The sequence below is a fragment of the Thunnus albacares genome, chromosome 9 (assembly GCF_914725855.1).
Source record: "Thunnus albacares chromosome 9, fThuAlb1.1, whole genome shotgun sequence".
Classification (NCBI taxonomy): Eukaryota; Metazoa; Chordata; class Actinopteri; order Scombriformes; family Scombridae; genus Thunnus; species Thunnus albacares.
Genome location: NC_058114.1, coordinates 18619488 through 18633281, shown reverse-complemented (window position 1 = coordinate 18633281; position 13794 = coordinate 18619488). Strand labels below are relative to the sequence as shown.

General features: G+C 40.9%; 1 protein-coding gene across 1 annotated transcript in view; it reads left to right on the top strand.

Annotated features, from left to right (window-relative positions):
• fbn2b (fibrillin 2b) overlaps nucleotides 1–13794 on the top strand; it is a 73987-nt gene that overhangs the window by 28762 nt on the left and 31431 nt on the right. Inside the window, exons 7-8 of the mRNA XM_044361414.1 lie at nucleotides 7938–8135; nucleotides 11311–11436. Of these exons, the coding sequence (XP_044217349.1) occupies nucleotides 7938–8135; nucleotides 11311–11436 (324 nt within the window). The remainder of the gene's footprint in view (nucleotides 1–7937; nucleotides 8136–11310; nucleotides 11437–13794) is intronic.

Below are 13794 nucleotides of genomic sequence, written 5' to 3'. Positions count from 1 at the left end.
CAGGGTTGTGTTTTCTTGGAAAATACAACATTTAGGGGGTTGAGTCTGTCAGAGGGAGTCTTAAAGACATCTGGCAATAAATGCTCCCCTTCCCCCCACATCCTCACAGGACTGACAGAATAGACTTTCTTTGTCGAGTGGTCGTGGACGTTTTCTGATGAGGAGTGGAGCAAGGAAGGGAAGCAGAGAGAGAGAGAGAGGGATGGAGGGGAGGAAGAAGGGAGGGACAGGGTGAAAATGAAAATGACTCCCCAGCTGTGTACACAAAGCCTGGTGGAGGCAAGTACAAACACTCTCCATGCTGGAGAACTGGGGAGACTGCTGGACCTGCAGGTAGTCACAAGGGAAACACTTATAAATCTTTGTTTGTGTGTATGTGTTTTGGTGCCAGATATCTTTCAGAGAGAGGAGGGAGACAGACTAAACTTGTCACATTAACATGCATAATTCACTAATGCTCATAACAGTGACTAGATGTGAAATTGACCCAAGGCAGCATGTGTTGGATGTGAAAATTGGACCTCAACAATTCAATTTTCTTTATTCAGCTACTTTTAGCTACATGCTTACTTGTTTTTACTTTACCTTTTCTGTATCTTTGGTGAAATGGTCACTCTGGAACTTTATACATTTGCCCTCAGTTTGACAAAAAAAACTGTTAACACCCTGCTACCCCAAAAAATCCTCACATTTAGAAACTAAATATCCTCTGAGATATTCAATCATTTTGATAAATGACCAGTACATTTTTTTCAAATATTGGGTTTGGATGGAACACCCCTGGCGTAACCTTTGGTGCTGTTACAGTTCTGTTTTGTATTGTGGTTTGAGAATTTGTGTAAGTGAGGCCATGAGTCAGTAGATTTACTGTGTGATTCAGTGAGAAGAATGCTTAAGAACTGTGATTATGAAGGCAGTGAAAGTCAACCAGTATGGGTGAACTGGGTGTGTGGGATGGAGTCATGGGAAACCCCTGTGTGTGTTAGCGTGTCTGGAGTGTGTGTGCACGTGCCTGAGGTTTACTGACTTTGGTCAGAGTTAGTATTACTGTAGATAGAGTCAGGAAAATTTCCCACAATCCACACCATGATTACTCTTTCATTGTGCAATAGCTGTACGTGTATGTGTGACAGTGCTTGTTTGTGTGCGCATGTGCATGCATTTATACTACTATACCTTTATGTGAATTTGATTTGTACCCACTGTATATGCAACATTGTACATGCATGAACAGTAACAAGAAGTGGTGCTGATGTGTGTCCACAGAGTTTTGGCTCATTAAGCTGGCTCCGCTCCAGCACTGTTCGGTCCATTTTGTCTCAGTGAGCCTACACAGCCTCTGTGGTCGGTCCTGATCCCAGCCTGTGGCCCAGTCCAGCCCAAACAAACCGGCAAACGCAGAGGAGCAATTTTGCCCCCCAGCAGGCGTTGACGTCAAGGGCATTTTGCTGGGAGTGTAGGAAGTTGTGCTATTTCTGCTCTATTGACTCTGGATAAGAGTGGACAGAACACGGCTGGACAGGATGGCTGTGCTGGTGGATGGGCGGGACTCAGGGGCAGGCACAGGTCACTCTGTGGAAAACATTCCCAATGACAATTTAGTATTGAGTCAGCCAGGTCGGAGCCTTGCTAAATTTGCTGTACAGCAAGTCTATAAATTACTAATGCAGGACGTCACCTCATAATGTAGACCCCTTATGTATGTTTTCCATATGCAGAAATTTCTGCTGCAAGACGCACAAAGGAGCAAATATCAACTGCGAGTCATACGAACTGGCTGGCAGGGTTTTAAAACCCAGAAACACTGTGTTTTAATCCACGTCTGGAAATGTGTCTCACTTACTGGACTCTGCTAACCTAATGAGCCCTGTGCTTCATTCACATACTATGTTGATTGTATGTTCTGAATTAAATCATCGTATTATGTATTAAGTGTAATTAGGAACGTCACATTTCACAAGCTGTTTTTAGTGTCTGCTTTTCATGGGAGCACTAAATTTTGATGATCCATCTCATAAACAAAAAGTGGAGGAAATTGTTCAGCAGTACCCAAGCCAAACTTAGAGGCTCTGGTTTGTTCAAAATCAATACTTGACTAGCCTCACGGGATAGTGATGAAGGCCGTCTTTGATCTCACCCTGATGAAAAATGGGCTGATTTACTCTCGCTGGAGTTAAAAAAAGCACTACAAAGACTTCCCCCTCGCTGAGTAAGTAACATGTCCCATGAGTAGTAGTTGTTGATGGAGCCTGAAGCCCACTCGCCCGACTGTGTTTTCGCCTGGCGGTGTCTGCGTCCAATAGAGTCTGCATTATTGTTCCAGTGCTGGACAGTATTGTAATGGGAAGTTTCCCAAAATAGACGAAAATAGCTGTCAAGATTTTATAGTACAATGGGTGAGAGATATAGAGACAATGACAGAAGAGTGACTTGATGCCAGAAGATATGACATCACAGTTTCAACAAGTATAGATATACAGAAAATTATATGATGTTAATTATTTAAACTATTTTGTGCAAGTTTTTCTATGTAGTCATGCGTGCTCTGTGTAGTTACCCTCACACAGGGCAATTAGCGAGAGGCTTCAGGCTTTCAGATCTCAGCAGATTGCGGAGGGCTTATCTCTCCCATTGCCATTCTCCCACAGTTGTTATCCCCTGCATGTGTGTGTATGTGTGTTTGTGCTGTGTTAAACATTTAGTCACGTTTGGGTTACTGCTTTTGGTGTGGAAAAAAATGAAAGGAGCAGACTCCTTGAGGAATGATTAGGTCTAAAGGAAAAGAGAGATTTCAAGCCTGTTGATAATGACTTTGATAAGACAAACAGAGACTGCTATGGTTGGCCATGATGAAGATAAACCTCCCAAATACACATACAGACACACACACACACACACACAAGCGCGCACACGTACACATGTAAACAAACAAGCCCACACATTTGATCATTTATTTATATCTACATCAGCAGAGGGACACAAACAACACGATGCAATCAGAAATTCCACAAGACCCACCAGACATGTGCTCAGTCTACACACACCAACATAACATGAACACACACGTGCACACACACACACACACACACAAACACACACACACACAGACAGCGGATAATTAGAGACTGAACAGGTGAGTAACAGCATTACGTTTAGGCTGAGAGTAAATCTTCCAGCTGTATAAAGTCTAGAGAGGACATCCGGTTTGAAAACACATGCTTACACACACACATGCACACACAGAGGCTGGTGTACATACATATTTCTTCTCTTTATTCATTTGACTTGTTGGCCTCTTGTCATAGGAAAGTATGTATAAATGATAATAGCTTCATTTCCATGTAATCAACTCATATTTCACGTTTCTTATCTTCCCAGACCTCCTGTCCCGGGAGTTTTATAAATACTTCAGCAGTTATTAATGAGTCTGAAATGGGATTTTTCCTCTTCTCTCGTGCAAATTGTCTTCCCATCTTTTTTCCTACTACCGCTCAGGTCAATGCCCCTGTCCCATCTTCCCAATTCCACAGCTGGACAGGGTTGATGGGAAAGTGTTTTCCCAGAAGGCTCCGCGTTCCAGACAGGATTAAATATTTTCTCACCTCAGCCTTTACAGTATTTTATCTTCCTTTAATCCAACTTTCATCAGAGCAAAGAGTAATAGGCTTTGATGATTGATCGTGTTTTTTTCTGCAATATCAGATTCCTATGTGGTTGGCTTTACTACAAAAATACCATTTATATGTGAAAGGGTCAGATCCCATTAACGCTGTCTGATGTGACTGGCTGGCTAATCTGTGTAGACTGATCTAGGTGAAAGGTCACAAGTGCATTGGCAGCTTTAAGCAAACTCTGGGCTGGGTTACAACTGGCAGTGATTCCTGGAAACTTTTATTAGAGGCACTGATGTTTATAAAATAAAAGCGTTGTAAACTTGTACAAATGAGGAGAATACATTAAGTCTAACACAAAGTGGACATGTTCTCATTATCAGAGGAAAAGAACTTCATTCATTGTTGTGTATGCTGGATTTCACATAGTGTAGAGGTTATGAATGAAACCAGAGATGTCTGGATGAGAGACAGAGGTTACTGACTGTGGCTTTGGAATGGAGAGAGGATAGGGGAGATGATCTGGTGAGTGTTTTTGATCTATTGAGCAATTTGAACACTAATTAGACAAAATTGCTTCCGAATGTTGTCTGCTGGACCAAGTAAGGATGTTGGATCGCTCTCTTGTCTAACCTGCCCGTGCCCATGCTCGCACGTGTCCTCTGAATTTACATACACATCCAGATGTGAATACCATCGTGCTCTGACACACGTGTCAGACACACCTCTGGACTAAAACCTACATGCATAAAATTCGTCTGTCCACCCCATTACAATCAAACTCATGCACAAGAAAAACAAAAACCTGAACACATGGAGTACACACGTTGACTCACACTGATTGGGAAACAGGCACTGTTTGTTATTTTGTGCTTTTAAAGAAAGTTCCAGTCTTTTGTTTGGCTCGACGCTGTAGCTCAGACAGATGCTGTGTTTACCTTCAGGCATGTGTATCTACATAGACAAGTATGTGCATTCTTGTATATATACGTGTGTACGAGAGAGAAGAGTGAGGCAGTGTTTGAGAAAACATGTGTATGCATATATATTTAATCAAGTGCACACGCATACACTGCGGCACTTGGCTGCTGTTGCTGGATGATTAGAGCGTGGGAGAGTCCAGTCTCCTCTTAAATTGAACTGTTTTTTTCTTAAAATCCAAGACTGGAGACAGGAAACACCATGAATTTTTTGTCCCTTTGTTTTCCTTCTTATTTTTTTTCCTTTTACTCCGTCACTCTTCTTCTTTCTTTTTTTTCACCATTTTGAGTCAATTTTGTCAGTCAACTTGTCCCAAAATTAGACGAGAAATATGTCTAATAGTCTAGTATATGTAGTATAAGTATGATAGTCTAGTGTAAAGGGTATGGCTGGAAATATTCTTTATTTTTCTTCTTGTTAACAAATCCTATGAAAACACTAAAACTAATAATGCATTGATCTTACTAACAAGTGTTACCTGTGTTGCCAAAGCCTGACATAGCTTATTACTCTGTGCCATAGACCTCCATTATTGTCCCAAAAGTACTAAAAACACATCAGTAAGCTACACCGTTGCACTGGGTGACCTGTTTCTTCATTATAATGAACATGGGCACTGTTTATTTTGAGTCAATCTCACATCGTATTTAGAGGTATTTAGAGTACTGTACCATCCTGGTACTCTAAATACCCTCTAGCGCACCAAATGTGTTCTGAATTAATCCACAGCTGAAAATAGTCTCCATCAGATGCACTGTTTACTCCTGTTGGAGTAACGTTAGCTAAAAACAGTGGCCAGCAATTTTTGGAAATGATTTAGCTTTTTTTTTTTTTTTTTTTAAATTAAAACTAGTTGTGACCTGTTTTTTAAAAATTACATTGTGAGGACAAATAGGCTACAGACAAAGTAGTCAAGTTGGAAAATATTGAGAGACAGACTGACACATTGTTGGTTTTGATCTTTTTTGTGGGATTTGCTAACAATAAGAAAAATGTTGTTCCTTATTCGTTAAAGAAGAATGGAGGGATTGCTTTCTGTATTGTGTACAGATGTGTATACTTGTAATTTGTTGTATTAGAGCTTAGAACATGAACAGACATATTTAGCGTATAGGGAGACAGCTCCCATGTGCCAACCACGCCACATGAAATGGTGGCTGATAAGCAGGCATGGAGAGAGTGGAAGACAGACAGGCAGGAAGACCCAAAAGTGGGCAAAGAGAAATAAAGACAGATGGATGAGAAGGAGAACTGGCGTGAGCCCCAGCTTGCACTCTGCATGCTCAGTTTGACCTACTTTCTTCTCTTTTTCTTTCTTTCTGCGCCTCCTACTCTTTGCCCCATTCTCTGTGATCCCCTTTCATGTAGCACAAGGAACCAATAAGGGCAATAAGTCTAGGGAAGGACTCCCACCAGACACCACCACTGATCCCTATCTTTCCATCTCATTCTGTCCTTCAGACCTTTCTCCTTCTCCACATCTCACTGTCACAGCCTTGGCTAGTCAACCATGCAGTTCGTCTTTCATCTCCACTGCAACAATCTAACAATCTACTTTTAAAATGAAGGCTATGTTAACTTTGGCGCCACCGTAGTGAACTTAATAAGGGTTTCTCCCAGAAGGGAAGCCATCATTAGGCTGTATGTGATTGAAAGGACGAACATCGTATTGCTGAAATGGTTTCAGCATGAGGTCATTGTGTCTGATTTGTGAAGTGCATTAACAAGATTATGCCACGGTTTCACTGGCAAACAGCAGTGCAGCAAGGAGGTCAGGTGATCTAGGACATTTTGTTCTCATAAAGTTACGACATCTGTTTGAATGTTTGTGTCTGTGTGTGTGTGTGTGTGTGTGTATTTTCTCACTTTATCCTCACTGTTGTTACCATCCTCTCCTTAAAGAAGTGATATGATCATAATAATACATTTCATTTGTACCACACTTTTCATTCATAGTGAAACTCAAAGTGCTACAGTATTGATAACAGAACACACAACATAAAGAAAATAGTAATAAGACTAAATATGAAAAAGCCTTCCTGAATAGAAAGGCTTTTAAGCCTTTCTTAAAAGAGTCTAGGGTCTGTGCTGCCCTCAGATGGTTAGGAAGGCTATTCCACAAGCGTGGTGCAGCAGAGCAGAAGGCTCGATCCCCCCATGGTGCGGAGCTCAGTACTGGGGGCCCTGAGGTGCAAGCTGCTGGCAGATCTGAGGGTGTGGATGGAAGTTTGTGGGATGATCAGTTCCTGTAGGTAGGGAGGCGCATGTCTGTTGATGGATTTATATGTGAGTAGCAGGACTTTGTAGTCAGTCCTGAAGACGACAGGGAGCCAGTGCAATGAAAACAGAATTGGTGTCCTATGTTTGTGTTTTCACACTCTCATCAGGATCTTGGCAACTTTGTTCTGAGTGTTCTGGAGCTTCTGGATGCTCCTGCCAGGGGTCCCTTTGAAGAGTGCATTGCAGTAGTTCAGTCTTGAGCAGATAAAGGCATGGACAAGTTTCTCTGCATCTGACAGGGTTAGAGAGGGGCAGAGTTTAAAACATCTGTCTGACTTCCAGGAGGCATTTGTGTTGCTTTTGTGTTATTAGCAACATGCGTTGTGTGAGGAAGTGTTGTCATTGCTTTGTATGTTTTTGCAAAGTCACACAAAAGTGCATTGTCCTAAAGATGACATACAGATGCATTAAAATTCGAGCCAATGATTGTCATGAGGTGATTGTTACTGACGACCATGCTGCCATTAACTGGTGATACTGTCATATCTTTGGAAACAGAAACCAGCACTGTTCAACTCTCAGTTAAAGTACTGGAATGTGCTTCAGTACGTCAATCCATCGGTTAACTTATTATCACTGAGACTAAATGCATAGTAGTCATTCCAATCCTATTGCTAAATTCCTGCTGAAAGGAACAATGTGTTTTGCAGTTTAATCCGAGCAGATTTAATAGGCTAATGCTTGAAATCACGTGCACTGACAGGTTGTGCTGCTACTCTCATAACGTTCGTCTTGGTTCTGGTAAGACCTGCTACTTGTACAGGCTCCTCATTGTTAGTCAACTGTTGATCCAGAGACTAAACACTTAAAGCAGTGAAACTGAAACTGAGGAAGTGTTTAAAGGTGCAGTGAGTCATGTCTCTCAATCATCTTCTGATGCTGTGCCAAAGATCACTGACTCACTTGGTTAAATAAGAAGACATACCTCATCTACATGCTTAATCTGGTTTCATTTAATGTTGCACCAGATGTGTTCAAGGAAATGAATCATTGTTTTATCGTTTAATCAATCAAATATTAAAGCAGTCAGTAACTAACAAAGGAATTTTGCTTTTCCCTACACAGACTACAGGACTGGGCCATGTTTCACGCAGGTGAACAACCAGATGTGTCAGGGCCAGCTCAGTGGAATCGTCTGCACCAAAACCCTCTGCTGCGCTACCATTGGCCGAGCATGGGGCCACCCCTGCGAGCAGTGCCCCGCCCAGCCACACCCCTGCAGACGAGGCTTCATCCCCAACATCCGCACTGGAGCCTGCCAAGGTCAGATTGGAGCACATACAGTACTCTCTCTCTCTCTCTCTCTCTCTCTCTCTCTGTCTCTCTCTCTTTCCCCCCCTTTTTATCTCTTGCATGTACACACACCTGGTGGATCTTCTTTTTAACAGTGACGCAGGAGGATGCATGTACAATAATAACACACACAAACACATATTCGCAACCATACAAACACTGTAACCATTACTTTATCCGTCATCATCTCAGCTGCAATTCCTGCCCACAACATCTTTGAGCTAGAGTTAACAACACTGAGTGGTGTTTACATGTACATAGTAAGCTGGATACTTGCTTGCATTTTCCTGTTAAGATCTTACTCAGCAGAAGATGTGTACATGCGTCTCCATATCCCTGTGTAATCTGCAAACACTGTAAACAGTGAACAAGTTTTGGTGTATTTATATGTCAGTATCTCAGTAAGTATCAGCATGTCCCAGCTATCAACATCAGCTCATTGTGAGCTTTGGGTTAACAAAATACGCACAGTACATCCTTTTATTACCAATGCCAAGTGATATCAGAATGATAACAGAATTTTAATGTACATGTACAAGTATTGTTTCAAGACTTATTGAAACAGAAAGTTTTCAGAAAGTGTTTTCTGTGATTTCACTGATGCTTAAAGCATCAGTGTTACTAATAATGTCACTCATGCTGTTCACACTCTAACAGATAGACAGTATAGACACAACAGAATCAACCAACTCTGGCTAAATAGATTGGAAAAAGCGAGATATAAACATAATAAGAGAGAAAGAGAATGAGGGAAATATGAACTAAGATTCACCCTCTTTCATCAACATTCTTGCTGCCGGTGTCCCAGAACCCCCTCAGACCAGACCAGACTCTCTCCGCATGCCTCTCTAATAACCTATGGCCCTGACCAGACTAAGCAATAAGGCTGCATCAATATATGACACATGTGGAGGTCATGTCCCCTGTTAAATGAGCCTAGCCAGGCACTTTGTTGCCTCCATCCAGCGCCTCTCTTATGGACACACCCAGCACCACCCTGGGCAGATTGTGATGGTTGATGTCTAGCTGAAGTCATCACAGAGGGAGACTGTGTTTTTGTCTGAAGGATTGTATGCTCAAAAGCACCTGGCTACACTTCAACAGTATCAGACAGAGCCGTAGCTACTTTTGAGGACATTAAGTTCATTATTTTCTTGTGGGATTTGGGGGATTTTTAGCAAACTCAAGCATGTACAACAGAAAGTTACACATTGTGGGCTTACATCCATATTTCCATTCTCAGTTGGCTTTCATTTAACAGCACAATCTCAAAGGTCTGCGCAAGTCTCTTGGTCATATACATAAGGACAGGTGTGGCCTTGAATTTTATAACTATTATGTTGACAGGGTGCATGAAGAGGCTCTATGTTATTGCAGGCACACATGTAACAGTGGCTCAACCATTCATTGCACCAAATAACCCTATTTGTGCTAAAATGGGTGGCTTGGCACAGTCGTGTTTGTGCAGATCAAGTGACACAGTCCAATGCTGCTTCTCCTTTTGGCATGAAATCACACAAGCAAGAAATCTTTGTGGCTTTAGTTATGGTGAAGTTTCAGACTGCACCATAACTGGTGCAGACACAGACTTGTTCAAAATCATGTTAACCTTTTCATCAAGTAGTAGTGGGTGCATAATTGGGACACTTTTATACTCTCTGCTGGGAAAGAATGTAAATTGAATTATGTGTAGGTAGACAAAATATCAGAAACACTTCAATGTAATGTATGTAACCTTTTCAACATGTAAAGAGCTTTTATTGCTATTTGGAAAATGTTTTATAAAGTGAATTTATTCTTAACCTTTGTTCAGTGAAAACAGCTAAATATGCCTGGCAATTATGTTAATAAATCGTATCAATAGTGATGTAACACAGTTTTCCACAACATAAAGTAATAATGTAATCCACCCAGCTATTTGTACAAGTCTGTATACATTATTTATGAGTGTAATTCAAAAAGGTAATACATCTGGGATCAGTAACTAGTTTTTATTTAGCTCCACAACTTCCTTTCTTTTGGACGTAGCTGCCAGGCTGCTCATATGTTAGAGGTATGCCAGTGTAAGCCAATCACTCATCTGCCTGTGACTCACATACTGTATCTCCTCTCTGACTCTCTTTTTCACTGCCTGTCTGTAGTTTTTTCTCTTCTCTGAATCTCTGTTTCTGTCTTTCGCCCTCTCTGTCTCTCACTCTCAGCTCTCTTTCTCTCTCACACACATACACACACACACACACACACATACAAACCAAAGACACCTAATCGCCAGAGAGCCTAGAGCAACGTCTTGCTGGCAGCAGTACAAAGCACACATGACCATGAATCCAAATGTAAGGATCGCACTCCAGGCTCCACATCAGGATGTTGGCCGGTTGGTGCTTTCATTCTCTCACTCTCAGCCTTTGGCATAAAGAGTTCCTTGACGCTAGACCGTATTTTCAGCCTGTCTTAAAATGGAGCTGAGACTGAATGCATTCAGATGACTAAAAACAGGTTGTTAATGTGTGTCTGTGTGTGAGTGTGTAGATTTATGACATATGCACATGCATTTTTGGTTTCTGGAACGCACAGCTGCACATTCACAATGCCTGGATTCTGTGTAGTGACTGCTGCTGAGGTGAATATAAAACCGTATTGTGAATGCGTGTGTGGGTGTCTCAGTGCAGACAGGATCAGTGGTGCCCGTAGTCTTAACAGTGATTTCTCCAGAAACCCACCCACTAACATATCCCCAATACTGGTAAAAGTGACTCACATTGAATTCTGGGAAAACGTACATTTAAAAAGTCATTTCCTGTTCAAACAAGAGCTGGAGTAAGTCTTTCTGCGAGTAGACTTTGACATCACAGCCTTTGCCAAACAGCTCATTTAAACATCATTTTTTTTGCAAAACAGTTGAATAAGACAACGAAAACAGTGTTTTAGCAACAGAAAGGCCAGAATCATGCTCTAAAAATGCTTTGAACAGTGAACTGATACAAACCTTGTGTTTTTGTCTGTCTGAGTTTTTGGTGTATTACAAATGTAGGATGCTACCCAAATCTCCCAAACTAATGCTTTGCAGATACCAGTAAGTATTAGAATATCTTATCTGCTCTTGCCTCTTCTGACAAATATTTGTGTCTTTCCTTCCTTCTGTTAGATGTGGATGAGTGCCAGGCAGTGCCAGGTCTTTGTGCTGGAGGTAACTGCATCAACACTGTGGGATCCTACGAGTGTAAATGTCCCGCTGGCCACCGTCAGAGTGAAACCAGCCACAAATGTGAAGGTGAGTTGGGTTGGAAAAGTTGAGTATGCAAGGAAATGCTCAACTCAAGCTTTCATAATGAGGACCAGTGGCATTACGGTCATATAAAAATACATGACTGTCAGATAAGCATAACCTTGGTCAATAAAGATAAGTCCTAATTGATCTGCCACACTGATTTCCTGCTGGATCCATTGCTACTGCTCTTAAACATAAGCTTAAACAGAGAAATGAGAACTTAATTGAAGGAATATTTTTATTATTATGCAGATGAAACTTTCATACATTTTCTCTAGACCAACCTATAATATACAAATGTTATGACTGCAACAAATTAATTATCAGTTCGATTAAGTAATTCATTATTTAGTTTATGAAATACTAAAATGCCAATAATGAATGGCCCTCAAGTTTTATTTTAAGATTTCACAGCCTGATTAGCAACCAAAAACCACCACAGAATGCATTTTATGATGAAAGAGTAAGTTAATGTGAGCATATTTGAGGCTCAAAGGCTTTGAGGATGTATGTTCTTAATTTTCTGTCTACAAATAGCCGACCAATCCCTGCATTTGATGAAACAATACAAAGTATATCAAAGTATATCAACTTTACTTTAGGTCCATGTGCCCGAGTATGTGAACATACTGCCAAGTAAAGATTCTGTGGATCTTAAATGACATTGTGTTGAGTTTATGGTGAGACAGTCATGAACCGTGCATTTCATGATAACTGTGGGTTTTCTGGGATCAGTTGACAAATCTCTACGGCCGTTTAAAAGGTGACGACATGTTCAGAGTTAAAGTCGTCTGCACATAAACACACACATCCACACACACACACACAGCAGAGTGGATTCACATTACAGTGTGTTGATTGGGTGGAATTTAAACAATGCCCAGGCTAAACAGTCTGATAGTTAGGCAGGCAGGGGTTGTGCCTCTTGGACTCAAGCCGATGTGTTCTTAGTCTTTTGGGAGGATTACAGAAAGCTCTTAACTGTTTCAGCCAGATGACATCCATTCCACTGAACCAGACCAAGGCTAGCCTGGCTATTGTAGTGTATCAGTGTATGAATTATCATCTAAATTCTCCATTTAGTAACTTGTAGCATGTCTAAAAGATACCAGATACAGTACAAATTTGTTGAAAAAACGAGTGTCACCACCCTCAGATTCGTGAGATGCTATTACCATGAGGCACGCAAAAAGTGATTTATGTGTCAGTAAGTTAAGGAGGAAAGGGGGAGGATGACTACACTAAAATCCAAGTTTCAGTTGTGGGATTATGTGAATACCACAGCTCAGGACTTACAGTAAGGAGAGAATGAGCACTGCCAGAGATGCTGAGCTCTATTCGCAGTAATTTGGGTGTGGTTGTGTGGATGTATTGGCCAAATTCCAGCTGGTGACATACAACATCCAGAGGGCTGAGAAATTATATTACATACACCCTAACGACACTGATACAAGGTAGAAATGCATCAAGAGCTCAGGATAAGGAGCTTCAGAAACAGTAATAATGTGTGCCAGCTTAACGAAATGCAACACACATAACACAGGTTTAATTAACAAGGCTATCAGGTCATTTACGGGGTCCTATAACCTTTCTACCTCCATTCCCTGGCCACCAAACCTTTCTGATCATATTACTTTGCTTCAGTGAGTAGAACTGCCTACTGATTATTATGTGTTGAGTGACGAGAGAGAGAGAGAGAGAGAGACAGAGAGAGAGAGCTACAACAGCTGCTTCATAGACACCCAGAGGGTTATTTCAGGGCGAGAGATTTGTACCTTAAATTATATACTGTCACACATGCCTGCTGGTGCATCTTTAGACACAGTGTTAGCCTTCTTTTTTTCTGCTGAGGTGGTCACAGTCAAACTGGCACTAGAGCTACAACTGATGATTATCATTGTTGATTAATTGCTTAATCTGTAAAATGTGAAAAATGCCCCCCACAATTTCCCAAAACCCAAGGTGACATTTTCAGATGGCTCATTTTGTCTGATCATTAGTCCAAAATTCAAAGATACACAATGTTTAATGATAATGATCTGCAATGAAAACAGAAGAAAGCAACACAACCTCACATTTGAAGCTAGAACCAAGAAATTATTGGCCTTTTTGATAGATTAATGATTTAAACAATTAATCTATTGTAAAACTTGTTGTCAAAGTAAATTAATGGACTAATTGTTGATCACTTAAAAAGGACAGTACAGCAAAGTCAAACAGAACTGGCTGTTTATAAAGTCTAAATGTCAAAAGTTTAAAATAAATTATTATGGTGATACAAGACATGAGATTTTTCTTTTATGTGGGACAGAGCAGACAATATATATCAGCTCTGAAATTATACAAGCACATTATAATTAA